The sequence below is a fragment of the Mirounga angustirostris genome, unplaced genomic scaffold (genome assembly GCF_029215605.1).
Source record: "Mirounga angustirostris isolate CCGP_5_RB_7025 unplaced genomic scaffold, mMirAng1.0.hap1 SCAF_1, whole genome shotgun sequence".
Classification (NCBI taxonomy): domain Eukaryota; kingdom Metazoa; phylum Chordata; class Mammalia; order Carnivora; family Phocidae; genus Mirounga; species Mirounga angustirostris.
The window spans coordinates 70,624,379-70,642,637 of record NW_026991709.1 but is presented as its reverse complement, the minus strand read 5'-3'; the positions used below and the strand labels follow the sequence as shown (position 1 = coordinate 70,642,637).

Sequence of the window (18,259 nt, the reverse complement as noted above, 5' to 3'; positions counted from 1 at the left end):
CAAAACCTATTCCCATTACTCAATCTTATCTCTAATTTGTTTATAAAGGAAAAAAGGCAGCAGAAATATAATTTTTTTGAAATACAATATAATTTACTAAATATCATACAATAGACAGACAGGACTTGATTTCCCTAAACTCTTTCTTGTATGTTTTCTTGTCTAAAAAGAAACAGAAATTAAGGACTGTCAACAGGTAACCTAAGGAGAACTCCCTAAATGAGTCTTACTTCCTAAGTCATTCATCATGAAATCCTATATACACAAGCTAATTAACAACACTGTCCAATTCTGAGGGACTATTTCTTTTAAAGAACCATACACTGAAGAGGATAGAACATGCCCTCAATAATATTTTAATGACTACATTAAATAAAATGCAGATGGTTCTGAGGGGGGGAGGATCCAAAAAGGAAATTAGGACAACAGACAGTAAAGCTCTCCTTAAACAAAAAAGATAAATACAGAAATTCTATACCTACTTTTCTTTTTAGGAAATTAAAACCCTTTGTAAAATTTGAACCTGTTAAAAAAGGTTGATGAGTCAAGCAACTTTTAGCAACATGATCAACCAATTCTCAGTTAAGCTTTTGGATCACAAGTGTTCAGCCATGCTTGCCTCTTGTAACTCTTGGCAAACATTATCAAACCTACCTGGGGTGGAGGTGATAGGAGAACAGGATCCTAGTGAATTACTATTCCCTGTTCACCTTCCATTCTAAACATGGGAAATGTGGATTCCATTATTAAAAGACATGCAGTTCATACATAAATTCCATCACCAAATTGGCTACTAAGCTACCCCAGTTTTCCTTTCCGACCAATAGACATAAAAGTTGTTTTAAATGTAATCAGTCACAGGTGGTTAATGTTTTAACTTTTTATTAAGAAACTAAAGCAAAACAACAGAATTTCAAAAAAATTAAAATACAGAATTCTAATTTTAATTCTAAACAAATAAGAAATCTACACCAAAAACTAAATCAGTTTATCAATATTTAAGAATAAAGGGGAATGGCTAAAATGCATTCACAGTCATTATTTCTTCCTTATTAGCCTCAGATTTATATCCCTTTCCTTAGTGCTTCCCTTCAACAGGATACAGAATTTCTTTCTCATCTATCTTTTGTTATAGTCTGTAACCTCAGAGCAGCTTTAGTCTGCCTACATAATTCTCTGTTCCTTCAGCAAATATGTGAGCACCTGCCTATTGGGCTCAGGTGATGTGGGCATTAAGATGAATCCATCAGAGATCCTGTCCTAAGATGTTTAGAGGAGATAAGACACCAACAAATAATAAATATAAATTTATATAAGGTATAAAGTAATATAGCATGAGTTAAGTATAAATATAAAAATAGGGAAATTTCAAGGAAGAAAAGATTACATTCAGCTAGAGAAATTAGGAATGCTTTATGAGGGTACTATTTGGATTGGTTATGGACTGTTCCTTCCAGGAGGGTTTCAGAGGGGTCCTGATGATGATGGTGTTGATTTCCAGAAAGTAATCTTTAAAACTCTTTACTAGTTATTCAAAACTGTTTATTTTTTTTAAAAGATCAAAAAATATTAGTATTATAGTCTATATAAACAGCAGTTTGGAGACTTAAATCAAAAGTTAATTGTAATACCTATTATATGGTTTAGGGCTGTTATTTTCGCAACTCTCTTTCCCAGGTCAAATCATATCTAAAAGGCAGAAGATGCCTAATCACTGAGCCATGACTTTTAAGTATTCAATTGGGCAAAACCAACTTGCTTCAGGTGCTTTATAAAATCTATAAACTTACATAAGAATGAAGATGAAATAAATGGCTTAATATTCAAGTAGATAATGAAAAAAATAATGGTAACTATGAAATAATATATTAACCACAGAACTCCTTGTATGAAAAGTTTTAATGAATCATGAGCCATTGGCCATTACAGACTTTAAGCCTCAATATTTCTTTCCTATGTAGAACCAGGTAATTAAAACAGCCTATCTCAAGTATGACAGAAGACCATAGTATGAATTAATAGTATTGTTTGTTTACACATCTGCATGCTTCCCTAAAGAACCAAAGAGAATGCTCCCAGTTTCCCAAGTCAACAAAATAAATTCAATTACACATTTTCCTTTCCTGATCATAGTTTTAGTTGAAATACAACCAATACTACTTTGTCTTTCAATAACACATTTTATCCATCATACAAGTATTTCCTATTATTTTCTCCTTTCTCTTCAATATGCTTGTGAGGTAGTGAAGGGAGGGAGCAAGGATTTTTTTTTTTTTTTAATTTTGCAGATGAGAAAACTTAAGGTGAATTTAAAACTCAACCTTAGCAGCATACTGAAATCAGCTAGGAAGTTCAAAAAAATCCTTATGATCATGTCATATCCCAGACCAACATCAGAATTTTAGGGTATAGGACCCAAGCATCAATATTTTTCAAAATGCACATGACTCCAAAGCACAGCTAAGTTTGAGAACCACTGGTCTAGATGATTTATACTTAACCTTCAGGTGCAACTGTCTTCTACCTGAATGCTCTCTCAGCACCAACGAGAGATTCCTTTTCCTTAAACATTGTAACGGTTTAATATTCTCTGTACAACAACTAATGGTCTCCAGTAATAAAATATCAGGTTATAAATGAAGGCTCCTCATTCCCCTGATGCTCATTCTAAATATGAACCTCCATTTTATAAAATTTGCAAATAGCATTATTAGAGAATTTAAGTCTTTAAGAATGGCTTGTTGTTAAATATTTAAGCAATTATTTGATTCTAGGTTGAATGTGCAATAACCATGTGTTTCTGTTTTCCATTCAGCACCTTCAAAACTTTGTTACAAATGAATATTATACTAATAAGACAAAACAGAAGTTATAAACAAAACTCTCAGCAAAAGCTCTTGGAATTGGCTATATCACTCCCTGAAAAAAAAAAACCAAGCACATAAGGGACTTTATTGTCTTATCATTTATCAACCTTCATCCTGAACCAGTTCTTTTCTTCAAATTCTAAACTTTGCCAAATTGAGTTGTTCTGCACCAAGAAAAATCAATTTCTGTAGCAGCTACATTCTCTAACACATTTAACATATAATTTCACTCTGTACTATTATTAAATATGGTTTCCAGGTTTCTTCTTGACATGGATATTGAAAAGGATCTTTAACAGATTTCAACTGTAAGCAACATACCAAATACACAATAAATATTTGTAAACCTGTCAAGTGGCAAAAATAAATCTTTGTTCATGACTGAAATCCCCTGCTTCATAAGAGTATTGATAATCTTAACTCTCAAGGAGCAAGCCAAGAACTCCAGCCAGCTGCTTACTGTCTGTCCCTAATTTGATTAGATTTAAAACAAAATTACACACAGCAATAAGCTGAAAGGCAAAGAACCACCTGCCTTAGTCAATTCTTATCACAAAGATGCATCTGAAAACATACATTTATACTTTCATACAGAAAGATGATGTTTGTTTCTCTTATAACAAAAGAAAATCTCAGCTTGTGTATGTTAGATTATTAATTCAAGAGTATTAGTGAAATTAGATTTATTAGTCAAAAACTCAAATTAGGAATTAATGTCAAGCTCTTCTATAAGGAAACCTTCAAAATATTGCCAACCTGAAGTTTTCATTTTCAGCACAAGGTATTTTATTTCAAGTCCCATGGGGGCAATTATCTATAATGAGATTAAGAACATTCTTAACCTGGGTTCAGGCTGGCACTGTTTCAGATGGGTGAGTAAACATTTTCTTGATAACCCCAATGAAGAGTTTGAGGCTTAGATTTGTTGCCATGATGTAAACAATATGAAATTTTAAAAAAAATTATAGTATCTACAGCATTATAAAGTTACAAAATAAAAGGACCATTAATTCTTCTCCAAAGGTCTGTGACTAACCGCTTTCATATTTGAGGCCTGTAAGAGCAAATGGCAATGTTCTATATTGTTATGAGACACTTTCTCAAAAGGCCAAAATATAAAACCAGATACTATAAGATGCACATTATTGTTATTACTACTGACCTATGTATGATTAGAAATAAAATTTGCCTTCCCTCAATTTTAAACCAGGACACTGAGGGGTCTTTACAATAATTTTGATCATTAAAAGAAAAAATACCAGACTGTAATAGCTATGGAAACTGTAAACCAAATTAATGTAAAAATGAGCCAATACAACACATCTCCTCTTAAAATCCTCTTCTTTGTAGTTACCTAATTTTCCCTAAATGTTATTCTAATTTTGTACCATGTAGTGGTTTTTAAGAAATTGAACTAGAACAAAGCAACCCCTTTGTCCTGTTTTGTTTTGTTTTTTTTACAGTTTTTTTACACACTTATTATATATACAACTTTTAAAATAGCTGCACAATTTTACATCTCACTGTTAGAGAAGTGCAGTCCAGGCAGACCATGCTTCTCAATATATTAAAAATATTAAATAAAACCCAACCAGTTTCATACTTTTCTAATAGTCAAGCTGGCTGGAAAAAAGGGTCTGGAGAAAAAACAGGCAGTTGTAAAACAGTATCAGTCTTTCTTCACAAACACACTACTTAAAAATCTTCCTATTTCCTTATCTTATCCCTTTTATAGCATCTCTAAAATCTCACCTTAAAAGTTGGAAATGACACATTGCTAACTTAGAGACAAAATCTGTTGCAACATGCATATGTCAACTGCCCACTCAACCAACTGCAACCCTGAGGATTTTTCTGGCCCAGTACAAAGAGGAAACACTAAGATAAGCTCTGCCATAGAGTTGCTTCTCCAGTTAACAATTTCATGTGTTTTTCAGGATGTTTCTTGGGCATGCATGTATGACACTGTCACTTCATGATTCTACTTTCCACAAGCAGATATCTCCTCCATTCTGTCTTTCACCCCAAGAAAGCGACTGTCATCCATCCAAAGGTTTTCCAAGGTAAACCAAAGTCACTTCTGTGTTGCCATATACAGCAGAAACTGCTGGATATAAGCAGACCTTTGGAAGTCCTCTAAAGGCAACCCCCAGGAACTCATATCCACGTTCAAAAGCTAAAGTCTTATCTTCCATGTCCAAGATGACGCGAATTCTTTCTCCTATCTGCAAACACACAACAAAAAAAGGTTAGAAGGAAACTCACCAAGGGCATAGCTAGAAGAAATAAGATACAAATCAACAAGTTGAAAATATTAAGAATATAAAGAAATTATTAAGAAATTAAGAAAATATTAAGAATATAAAGTTATCTGGAAAAATGATCAGAGAAGTTTTCTGGTCAGGGAGAAACACCTAGAAGAAACAACATACATCAACTTCATAACAAGTGCTTGTTTTATAAATTTTTTTTTTTTAAAGATTTTATTTATTTATTTGAGAGAGAGAGAATGAGAGACAGAGAGCATGAGAGGGAAGAGGGCAAAGGGCAGAGGGAGAAGCAGACCCCCTGCCGAGCATGGAGCCCGATGTGGGACTCAATCCCGGGACTCCAGGATCATGACCTGAGCCGAAGGCAGTCGCCCAACCAACTGAGCCACCCAGGCGCCCCTATAAATTTTTTTTTAAGATGGGATCTACATTTAATAACAAAAATTTAAATGTTCCCCCTGAACAGGTCCCAGATTTTATTTACTCTTTATTTAAAGGCTTTTCTTAAGAAGTTTACTACTAAAATCTGTAACTTGGTACATTTTACCAAAAAAAAAGCTATCTAACCTTTTCAAATTATTACACTATATTACAACAGAATATTAGTCATATAAAGAAATATAATTTTGATACATGCTACAACATGGATGATCCTTGAAAACAGTATGCTAAGTGAAATAAGCCAGACACAAAAATATAAATATTGTATAATTCCACTTTTTTTTTTTTTAAAGATTTTATTTATTTATTTGAGGGAGAGAGAATGAGAGACAGCATGAGAGGGAGGAGGGTCAGAGGGAGAAGCAGACTCCCCGCCGAGCAGGGAGCCCGATGCGGGACTCGATCCCGGGACTCCAGGATCATGACCTGAGCCGAAGGCAGTCGCTTAACCAACTGAGCCACCCAGGCGCCCCTGTATAATTCCACTTATATAAAGCACCTGCAATATTCAAATCATAGAGTCAGAAAATGGAATAGAAGTTACCAGAGGCTGGAGAAATGGAGAGATGGAAAGTTACTGTTTAAAGAGCACAGAGTTTGTGTTGGGGAAGATGAAAAAGTCTTAGGTATAGATAGTGGTGATGGATATACACATTGTATTAATGCCATTGCGTTGTACACTTACAAATAGTTAAAACAATAATGTTATGCATATTTTATCACAATAAAAAGTTACTATAATAAAAAAACACATAACCTTTAAAGTTCACAAGCAGTTCCACATATACTGTGGAACTTATATAATCATGAAGAGCCAAATCTGACTATAGATTCTAAAGAAGCAGAATAAGCTTATTAGTCATTTTATGGGCCACTGCTCTGAAACACTTGTTTGTTATAAAAACAGCAGCACTGATTGTTAAACTAAAGCAGAAGCACAATATATCCAGCTTTTTTCCCACATGGAAAAGTAAGCAAATAAGGATGTTTTATTTTTATACTATGAACCTACAAAAGGTTGTTTCATCTATACAATTGGAGGCAGAAAGTCCTAACATTTGCAATCAAAAATCAGAATTTAATACTTCCCAATTATATTAATTCCTGCTGTTGTTGTTTCTTTCCTTCATTGTATTTCCTGTCACGGACAATTACAAACATCTGCTTCTTTCTTCCCTTTGCCCAACTCACAGATTAACTTGCACCCCATTTTATGGACCTAAAAACATCATAATCACCATCACCACTATTGCCACCAACAAAACAAACAACAAACATGAAAAGTTAATATTTTGCTGGGTATTCATTTTGTGGTTTATTTGTATTATCTCCCATCCAAGTACTAACCAGGCCCAACCCTGCTTAGCTTCCGAGATCAGACGAGATCGGGCGCATTCAGGGTGGTATGGCCGTAGACTATTTGTATTATCTCACTTAATCCTCCCATCTATCCTAATATTTATCCTTATTTTAAAGAAGATGGAAACTAAGATGACAGAACCACTCCTGGTGAGATTTGCAAGTTTGCTTCACCTTTGATTGAGTGTACAGCATGCATACGGCACAGGGAGCAGAAAGCAGAAGTCTTACTAGCTTTAGGTGTCAGAGGGCAAAACTTGGGAAATGGCAAAACAAATGGAAACTTAGAGGAGGAACTCCATAAGCAACAGAACCACAAAAAGGATGAGCCCCAAAATCCAAGAATAAACTACCCAAATCATTGTGTGATCACTGTCTTAAACAGACACAGGGGAAATTCCCACAGAATCAGGCTGGAAAAGTAGCAGCTAGAAGCCAACTCCCTTCCCCCCAAAAACTGACAAAGACCTAGCTGCTGTACACCATGGGGGAGACAGAGTTTACAGTTTGAAGAATCCAGGCAACTTAACTGCCTACTAGAACATCTACACTTTTCAGAAAAACAAAGTGATTTCTAGAAACAAAACATTCCAGTATTACTACTACATATTATCTATAATTTCCAATTTTCAATTTAAAAATGACTGGATATGAAAAGAAAAAGTGCAACTCATACTCTGGGGAAAAAAAGCAGTCAATAGAAACTGATTCTAAGTATGCCTACATGTTGGATTTGGCAGACAAAGACTTCAAAGTAGTTATTACAAATATGTGCAAAGAATTAAAGCAAAATCTAAATTGATAAATGGACATAGATTCTCAATAGAGAAATGGAAACTACAAAAAAGAACAAATGACAATTTTACAGCTGAAGAGTAAAATAACCAAAATTCACTAGCCTGGCTTAATAGAAGAATTGATAGGTAAGAAGAAAGGATCTGTGAACTTGAAGATGGAGCGATTATCTGATCCAAAAAACAAAGAGAAAAAAGATTTTTTTTTTAAAGATTTTATTAATTTGACACAGAGAGAGAGAGAGAGAGAGAGGGAGAGAGAGCACAAGCAGAGGGAGCAGCAGAGGGAGAGGGAGAAGCAGGCTTCCCGCCGAGCAGGGAGCCCGATGCGGGGCTTGATCCCAGGGTCCCGGGATCATGACCTGAGCTGAAGGCAGATGCTTAACGACTGAGCCACCCAGGAGCCCCAGAGAAAAAAGATTTTTTTAAACAAGAACATAGCTTCAGTGATAGAAAGACAATGACAGCATCAAGCAGTCCAACAACTACAATAAATGTAAATGGGTTAAACACTCAAAAGGCAGAGATTATGAGATTGGGTTAGCTAAAAAGACCCAATTATTTGCCCTCTAGGAGACCCATTTTAAACACAAAGACAGATTAAAAGTAAAAAAATAGAGAAAAAGAGATACCTTGCAATAGTAAGCATAAGAAAGTTGAAGTTGCTATATTAGCATCAGACAAGTACTGAAATCTCCAACTGTACTTGCTAATTTTCTATTCCTTCTTTCAGTTCTGTAAGTCTCTGCTTCATGTGTTTTGGAGCTGTGTTATTTAGGTGCATATATGTTTACACATATATCTCCCTACCTTGTTATGTCTCCCTACCTGATTAACTCTGTTATCATTATGAAATGACTCTAATAATACTCCTTGTCTTTAAGTCTATAATTCCTTAAAACTTCTAATTTCTTATCAGATTATTGTGTTTTAAACTCAGCTGACTCTATGATAATCATATGACTTTTACAAATAGGAACTATAATTTTGACCACAGAATCAAGTGAGTATGGCATAAAGCTAAGATGAAAAGAATAAAAAAATGCAGTAGTTTGCCTGAATTTGCCTGTCTTATAGAAATCGCTGACACCTCCAGAAGCTTTGGAGGATTCATTAATCCACAGATTAATGAATAGCAGAGGGTATGTGTGTGCATGTGCACGGTGCATTTGTGGGAGTAAGAAGTCTAGAAAAAGTCGATTTGGATGTGCCATGATATAGGAAAGATGACAATCTAGAGCACAAGCTGGGAAACTATGGTCGTTGGGCCAAATCTTGCCTGCAGACCATAAATAAGGCTTTACTGGAACACAGTTATGCTCACTCATTTACATAACATCTATGGCTGTTTTTGTACTATAACAACAAAATTGAATAGCTGTGACAGAGACCACATGGACCGCAAGGCCTGAAGTATTTACTACCCACCCTGTACAGAAAAAAGTTTGCCAACTCCCAATTTAGGGCAAAGACAGATTGCTCAAAATCAAATATGTATCAGGAAACAAATATGGAAATACTAAAAGATTATTAGAGTAGCAAAGAAAGGCCAGTTACACTATTTATTTTAAATTACCAAAAGACATATAAAGCTGCTATATAAAACTCTGTAAATTTAAAACAAGTCAAGGCATGATTTAACAAAGGCCCACAACTGAGAAAATACCCAGTTTCTCACCTGATATTTTGGTGCATTGTTGCATTGTGGAAAACTACCATTGACTTCTCCATTATGTAGTAGATTATTGTCCACCAGATTCCAGCCCCAGCTCTGGTCATCACTACCCAGTAATGCCACATAACCTTGGCACTGCATGGGGGCCCGTTTTGTGGCAATTCCAATCACTGCCACAGTGCCCAGAGGGCCTTCCCACCACACTTCCCAGGCATGGCGGCCCTCACTGAAACCAATCTTGGTCCTTGCACCATCAGTACTCTGAGCAATGGGGTTTCGATGTAAAGTAAAGCCATTTTTCTTAATGTAGACATTCCTGGAGCAGTCATTAGTGCTGAAGGCATGTTGGAAAGCACGTACCTGAAAAGATGAAAAACAGACCAAAGAAATAGAAATTTGATTTTTCTTAAACATTAAAAAGTACCCAAACTTTAGGGGCACCTGGGTGGCTCAGTCAGGTAAGCATCCAACTCTTGATCTCAGGGTCGTGAGATTGAGCCCTGGGTTGGGCTCCATGCTGGGGGTGGAGACTGTTTAGATTCTCTCTCTTCCCCTCCCTCTGCCCCTTCCCCACCCCACCCCTACTCATGTGTGCTCTCTCCTAAAAAAAAAAAGTACCAAATTGTAGGCCTTTATGCTCCATGTTTTTAAACAATAAAGTGAGAACTATAAGTTTAAGTCACATTGTTTCATTACTGATCTTCATTGATCAAAATTCTCAACTGTAGTTATTTCTCTAAATCCATTTCTTAAAATATCAAAAGATATACACAAGAATCCTTATATTTTAGAGATAGTACTGAAATGTTTACAGATGACATGACCTCAGAATTGCTTTGAAATATCCAGGGCTGGAGTAGGAAAGTGGGTGGGGTAAACGTGAAACTAGACTGTCCATGAATTAATCACTGGTAAAGCTTGGTGACAGGTTTGGGAGGTTCCTTAAACTATTTTCTCTAGTCTTGTTTATATTTAGTATTTTTATATCAAAAAGTTAAGGGATGTATAGTTTTCATGTTGGCAATGCTGCCATAAAAAATATTTTAATAGAGAACTTAGTCATAGCAGCTCTAAAGTTTATGAAAAATTTTAATAACCACAAATTATGTTAGATCCTCAGCTTTCTTGCTAGTTATTACTCATACATTGAGACAGCACCACTCTCATTTTACCAAATCAAATAACTCCGTAGATAGCATCTAATTTCAAACACTAGAGTTTATAAAGAGATAGTCATTAAGAGCAGCCGCCATTGATAGGACAGATTAGTTGACCTTCACTAACCAGTTTTTTAAGCTTCCAAAATACAGTACTAAAATCTCTACTCTGCACAAATAGTAAACACTTCTCATGCTTTAATAATTTAAAGTTTTTGATTTGGGGGAGGGAGAAAAAATAAAGTGCTTGATTTGTATATTTTCTGAAAATTCCTTCTTTATTCAAACTACCTCAAAGAAGCCAAAGACTGGGGGCCTATTGCTTTAGTTAACCTGAGCCACCAACTCCAGAATCATAGATTTCAGCATTAGGAAGGGCCTCAAAGGGACCTAGTGCAACACAGGGATGAGGACATGGACCTAAAAGTCAACATCTAGTTAGAGCAAGAACTCCAAAGAGAAGTCAGGTATCCCTTCATCCAGTGTTCAGTTATTATTAGCCAGTACCTCACTGCTTCACTGTTGCACTGCAGAGCACAGACAAAAACAAACAAACAAAACCCCTGCTTGATTTAGAAGGCTGTAATACTGAAGTATTTCTAAATTTTTTCCTATTTGTTCCTACTTTTAAGCACATAAAAAAATCAGAACATAAGATTAAATGGGGGAGTAAAATGTCCCCAAAATATTAAGTATTAAAAGACTCAAGAGGGTTTAACAACTAAAATACAAAATACTTTATAAAATCTTCATTAAAAAATATTTAACTAATACTTACCTATGTCTATTCCCCAATTCTTGTAACTACCAACTGTTTTTTCTCTATCCTTCTTCTCTTTGTCACAAAGACACTGTTGCCAGCCTCTTCTTCAAACTTCTATGACTTCTTCCTATTACTCTGGACTGATCTTTCTTCACCGTACTCTTTTCTGGTGACCATCCTACTTCTGCCCCCTAAAACTCTCCAGAACTCAGTCCTCAACTCTCTACCTAAATCCTTTCCAGACCTATCTTTCTAAAAGAGCACCTCTATTACATTTCATCCCAGTTCAATAACCTTTGATGGTTCCATACTAACTACCATATCAACTGTGAATTATTCTTTCTGGCTTTCAAAGCCCTCCAGGTCTGGTTCTTCCTACTTCCCTTTCTAACTTCATGTCATTCTCCCTGTCTGTAATACACCTGCTTTCCTCCTCCAACATATCCTATATCCTCTAAGACCAGATCTAGTCTTGCCATCTCTATGAAGGTAGCCTTTTTTTTTTTTTTAATATTGTATTTATTTATTTGACAGAGAGAGACACAGTGAAAGAGAGAGCACAAGCAGGGGGACTGGGAGAGGGAGAAGCAGGCTTCCCGCCTAGCAGGGAGCCTGATGCGGGGCTCGATCCCAGGACCCTGAGATCATGACCTGAGCCGAAGGCAGACACTTAACGACTGAGCCACCCAGGCGCCCCTCTATGAAGGTGGTCTAACCAGAACCACCCAATCCCCAATTTCTCTCTCCTAAATTCTTATCCATCATAGTTGGCACCAAACAACATTTAAGTCTGTATCCAACCCAGGATGCCTGGGTGGCTCAGTTGGTTAAGCGTCTGCCTTCGGCTCAGGTCATGATGATCCCAGGGTCCTGGGATAGAGTCCCACATCTGGCTCCTTCCTCAGCGGGGAGCCTGCCTCTCCCTCTGCCTGCCGCTCCCCCTGCTGGTTCACGCTCTCTCTCTCTCTGACAAATAAATGAATAAAATCTTAAATAAAAAAAAAGTCTGTATCCAACCCAACCACTTGATTCTAGTAGAAAATATATTGAAAAACAACAAGAACAACAACAACAACACTAATCTTAACTAAACTGATCAAACTTCTCTCAGTCTAGAACAGAAGGGCATGTTAAGGAACACTATGGGAATGAAATCTGCAAAGTCCAGACTGAGGGAAACAAGGTAAACAACTTGGTTTCTTCAACAGATAAGTTGGCGGGAATGGGAGTTAGGGGAGATGGAGGCTGAATTTGTTGGCTAAAATAGCCTTAAGAGATATATCAACTGTTTGCCATGAGAACCTTATATAGATCTTGATTAAACTGAAAAATAAGACTATAACATTTGACATTTATGAAACAATTGGAAATTTGAACACTGTATCATTTACATTAAGGAATTATTGTTAATTTCTTTATACTTCATTGATATTGACATTGTGATTAAGTGTCCTTATCTTTTCAATAATTTTTTGATAATTTTTCTTTTATTTATATCCTTATCTTTAAGATAGTTTTTCATCTGAAAAATTCAGATGAAATGGAAAAAATAGGGGTGCCTGGGTGCCTCAGTTGTTAGGCGTCTGCCTTCAGCTCGGGTCACGATCCCAGGGTCCTGGGATCGAGCCCCACATTGGGCTCCCTGCTCAGCGGCAAGCCTGGTTCTCCCTCTCCCACTTCCCCTGCTTGTGTTCCCTCTCTCGCTGTGTCTCTCACTGTGAAATAAATAAAAAATCTTAAAAAAAAAAAAAAAGAAATGGAAAAATATGCAAATTAATAAATAAAAACAATCTATAGTTCCTGTCTCACAGTCTCATGCACAATCTAAATTTTACATTATATGGCAAAAATGGACAGGGAAAGAAACAACAAATGTTGGAGAGGTTGTGGAGAAAGGGGAACCCTCTTATGTTGGTGGGAATGCAAGTTGGTACAGCCACTTTGGAAAACAGTGTGGAGGTTCCTCAAAAATTTAAAAATAGAGCTACCCTATGACCCAGCAATTGCACTACTGGGTATTTACCCCAAAGACACAGATGTAGTGAAAAGAAGGGCCATATGCACCCCAATGTTCATAGCAGCAATGTCCCCAATAGCCAAACTGTGGAAAGAGCCGAGATGCCCTTCAACAGATGAATATGGATAAAGAAGATGTGGTCCATATATACAATGGAATATTACTCAGCCATCAGAAAGGATGAATACCCAACTTTTACATCAACATGGATGGGACTGGAGGAGATTATGCTAAGTGAAATAAATCAAGCAGAGAAAGTCAATTATCATATGGTTTCACTTATTTGTGGAACATAAGGAATAACATAGAGGACATTAGGAGAAGGAAGGGAAAAATGGGCAGGGGGAATTGGAGGGAGAGATGAACCATGAGAGACTATGGACCTGAGAAACAAACAGGGTTTTAGAGGGGACGGGGGAGGGGGGATGGGTTAGCCCAGTGATGGGTATTAAGGAGGGCACGTACTGCATGGAGCCCTGGGTGTTATACGAAAACAATGGATCATGGATCACCACATCAAAAACCAATGATGTATTGTATGGTGACTAACATAACATAATAAAATTTAAAAAAATAAATAAATAAATTTTACATTATAACAAACAACTTTAAGACCTACTTTAGGATCTAGATCTAAAAATTAGAGAATATGTTATAATTAGATGCTAAGTATGACTGAAATAATTGAAGTTCCTTGATGACATATAAAATATGAACTTTTAAGAGGAAGACAAATCCTAAATAGACTGGCAACAATACTTTCCAGTTTTATGCTATCCCATGCCTGTTCCCATCCTCCTCTTAGTTACACAGCCTCCTTGGAAATCCTATCTAGACTTTCTTCATCTCATTCACTCCCAGTCAGCTGTCCACCTGTGTGAATTTGTTCTCTGCTATAGCTCTCCCAGACATCCTCTTCTCTCCCCTACATATTTGTTCAGGTCTTAAGTACCTCTGGCATATGTACTAAGCCCTGCTCTGTCCAATTCATGTTATGGCCGCACAACTCTTATTTGTCACTCCTCTGTTCAAACGTCTATGATTGGGGCACCTGGGTGGCTCAGTTGGTTAAGCGACTGCCTTCGGCTCAGGTCATGATCCTGGAGTCCTGGGATCGAGTCCCGCATCGGGCTCCCTGCTCGGCAGGGAGTCTGCTTCTCCCTCTGACCCTCCTCCCTCTCATTCTCTCTGTCTCAAATAAATAAATAAAATCTTTAAAAAAAAAAAAAAAGTCTATGATTTACGATGGTAGAACAAAGCCCAAACTATACAATGAAGCCTATAAGCCAAGAACATCCATGATATATCTAGTTTCAACTTACCTTTACATATTCCCCACTTCTTCAATTCAATCTCACTAGACCCTTTTATATCTTTAGCCTTTCCTCTACGCTCCAAACTCTTAAGAGCTGCCCATCTGAAATCTCTCGGATGTCTCAAAAACACTGTAAATTCTACTCTACCAAAATTTTATTCACGGCTATTCCTCCTAAATCCAGCCCAGGTGATTTCCATTATATAAGTGCGATATCTAGGAGTCATTCTTAGCACCTCCCTCTCCCTCACCGCTATTTCAAATCTATTTGAAATCTATTGCCAAGTCCTGTAGATTTTACTTCCTAAATCTTTCCTAAATTTCTTCCCCATCTCCTACACTACCCACTTCCTAACTGATCTACCCATATTTCTAAGGTCCTCCTCCAATCTGTTCTCTATACCAAAGTCAGAAATAACCTCTTAAAAATGCAAAAAAAAAAAATCACACCACCAATCCCCACACTCCTAACCCCCTCTTGCTTACAATTCAAAATGGCTTCCCTATAGTTTGGCGTCAGTCCACCTCTTCCATCTTCTCTCAAACCTGTCTCACCTTTGCTCTCTATGATCCAGCCACACTGATGTGTTTTCTATCCGTCATACTCATCAAGTTCCCTCCTGGAAGGCTCTTTTCTCTCCCCTTAGCCTTACTGTTCAGGTTTTATTTCATGTACTATATCCTTAGAGAAAGCCTTCCTTGACCTCCCTACCTTGGTCAAATCCTCCATTACTGACATTCAGAGTACTGTGCACCTCTCCTTCATAGTACCTACCACAGATGCAATTTTATAACTGTGATTATTTGATTAATATCTATCCCCGCCCCCACCAAACTGTAAGCTCTATAAGCAAGGCATCCATTCGAATTTTGTGTCTGTTTTTATTTACCATTGCATTTGCAAAACTGAGCACAGTGCCTGGCACTCACATTTTTTAAAATAAAAATATATGCTATACAAAGCCTTTGCTTTACTCTTGTCTTGCATTTGCTCAGGGTATTTCTTCTTAGTAAAATGTTCAAATCCTCCCTATCTTTAAAATTCAGCTCAAATATAACCCTAACCTCAAACCTTCTCCAAGCCTCCACTTAACTTGTACATCTCTCCTTTCACTGAAATTCTAGTGTGTGTGAATATATATACTTCCAGTATATACTATTTATAATATCTCTAACAGGAGCAATTTCTATCATGTGTTAGTTATTTCTATACATTTTTCTTCTCCTCTACTTGACTGAAGACTTTCTACTAGGCTATCTGACTTCTTTTGAATTGATCTTTTTATTCTCAAGACATTCAAGAAAAGTTCTGCAACATCTGAAAGAACATATGATTAGTATAAGTTTACAATACCTATCATGCGTGTGGTAGAAAGACATATAAAGTGTTAAAAACCTAAGAAACCTAAAATATCTCTGGAAGGATACAAAAGAAACAGGTAACACAGGTTGCCTCCAAGAAGGGAAACTAAACTGGGTGGCTGGCAGACAAGGGCAAAAGGAAGACATTTTGCTGATATTATTTTCCTTCTTTTGCATGTTGACTCACATGAACACATTACCTAACACATATTGTTATATGAATCTTTACTCATGTAAATGTATCTATTACAGACCAATTACAAAAAGTTCTCAGATGAAAATAAGTAAAAACAATAAACTTTATAAAAAAATTAAAACTAAATAAAATGTATGAAGACTACCTGTTTTTAGGCAAAGCAGGACAAAACTGCAATGTTCTGCGCTCTACTACATAAATTACAACTAGTATCCACTGAGCATCCACCATGTACAAATACTGTCCTAGTAAATTAACATGTTACTTCACTTAATAGAAAATTTAATAATTGACATAGATAATGGCAATATTCCTTACCATATTAAACTAAAACCTCCTTTGTTACAGAAGAATAAATTTTAAATCTATTTCACATGGAAAAACAAATTTACTTCTTACTCTGACTCCCCTCCTTGGCAGTCCAGTTTGAAAAAGGGTATCTACCCTTTTTAGTTATTAATGTATTTTTTTATGTTTACCACATTCTAGGGCAGACTTCATCCTCTCTCATATATGCTCCCAGTGACTGCTATACTGAATAGCTGTTATCCATCCAACTGAATTCAAGCTTCAGGCCTTTGTTTATATTGCCTGAAGAATCTTCTCAACCTTACCATTACCTGTTACTTGACAGTTTTATCTGTATATGAAGAAGGCAGGAATATGCCCAAGAATCTAGGAGGCAAAAAGGCAGCAAAACTGCAATCAGCACGTTAGATGACAAATGAAACAGAAGAGGCACACCACCAAGGTGGAACTATGAAAAAGTTGGCAGGGAAGTAGCCAATAATAGTGGCACAAGGCAGCATTAGGATGGTTAAGTGGTGCCCATGGGGGAAGTGGGGAATGTTCTATTAAAGCCTGTATCTTGAAAGTTAGCAGAATGTCTAGGACCACACTCACTTATAAGCCTGAAACATAATGGAGGGAATTAGAGAACTTAGGAGAAAATAGGGGGGGAAAAAACAGTTAAAAATCAGAGCCTGGAAAAGGTGAGGTGAATGTGGGATGAAAGCAAAGATCTTAGAAACTAAGCCGGTGTTAAGGCAGCTGAGATGATCTAATAAAAAACAGGGTAAGAGTATTGAAAGGTACAATAATGGGGAGGTTGGGGGGGGTCTATCTTTTTGGGAGAAGACTGTGGAAAGTGGAATGAGTGGTGGAAACCAGGAATTGCAAACTATGTGGTCCTTTAAAAAGTGCATCTCGGAAGTGGGGTGGGTTAAGGAGCAGAACTTGAAAGAGAAGAGGATCTTTACGGAGGGGGGAGGTGAGGTAGGTAAGGTACTGACTGCAGCCGTGCAAAGGCGGGATGGTGAGGTGAGACGTCTGACTCAGAGCTTAGATGAGAAGCACTGAGACTGAGAGCGGCGCAGAGAAGCGGGACTGGGGGCAGCGGCGTGGCCCGGGGCTCCCTCACCTTAGCCTTGTAGCTGGGCAGGTTGCAGAGGATGTCCGTGCGCAGAGCCTCTTCTGCCAGGCTGCGGGCGCAAAGGCTCCGCCACACCTCGCTGTTCTCATCACCGTGCAGGCAGCGGTACCAGTGCTTGCACACCAGGGCGCAGTTCCTCAGCTCGGACAGCTCCAGGTAGGAGAACACCAATTCCAGCACCCGGCTGGGCAGCCGGCCCCCTGCCCCCGCGGACCCGGACCCGGAGCCCGAGCCGCCGACCGCGCCGCCGCCGCCGCCGCTACAGCCAGCGCCGCCGGAGGCTGCCCCAGGCCCCGGGGCTGGCGCCGCCATCGCCTCACCAGCCGGCCCAAGGGCCGCCGCTGCCGCTGCCGCTTCCCCCCGTCTCTGCTGGGGAGGCCAAGCCTCGCCTTGAGACCGGAGCACCTCGCTCACCGCCCCTTTCACAGCCAACCACCGGCCCTCCACCACTCCCGCCCCTGCCCGGGGGCGTCCGCCGCGCGCCCCGCCTCACTGAGGGCAGACGCACGGGCCGCACGGGCGTCCCCCGCCCCTCCTCCCCGGCTCAGCGCGGGCGTCGGAACCGCCGGACTCGCACGGCCTCCCCGCGGCGCGCCCGCGGCTCCGCCATA

The 18,259-nt window shown here is 38.3% G+C and overlaps 1 protein-coding gene across 1 annotated transcript; it reads right to left on the bottom strand.

Moving 5' to 3' along the window:
- Positions 1–865: 865 nt before the first annotated feature.
- FBXO45 (F-box protein 45) lies at positions 866–18,243 on the bottom strand. The gene is made up of 3 exons (XM_045903092.3): positions 17,637–18,243; positions 9,410–9,766; positions 866–5,092 (listed from the first exon to the last, which is right to left on the bottom strand). Exons 1-3 carry the CDS (start codon positions 17,958–17,960, stop codon positions 4,907–4,909), a joined length of 867 nt encoding a protein of 288 aa, XP_045759048.1. The 5' UTR covers positions 17,961–18,243; the 3' UTR covers positions 866–4,906.
- Positions 18,244–18,259: the final 16 nt, after the last annotated feature.

Excerpts from the sequence above, each read along its gene's own strand:
- FBXO45 (XM_045903092.3), bottom strand. The coding sequence starts at position 17,960 with ATGGCGGCGCCAGCCCCGGGGCCTGGGGCAGCCTCCGGCGGCGCTGGC. Across the intron at positions 9,767-17,636 it reads TGCCCAGCTACAAGGCTAAG|GTACGTGCTTTCCAACATGC; the intron begins GTGAGGGAGCCC and ends TCATCTTTTCAG. Across the intron at positions 5,093-9,409 it reads ACAATGCACCAAAATATCAG|ATAGGAGAAAGAATTCGCGT; the intron begins GTGAGAAACTGG and ends GTGTGTTTGCAG.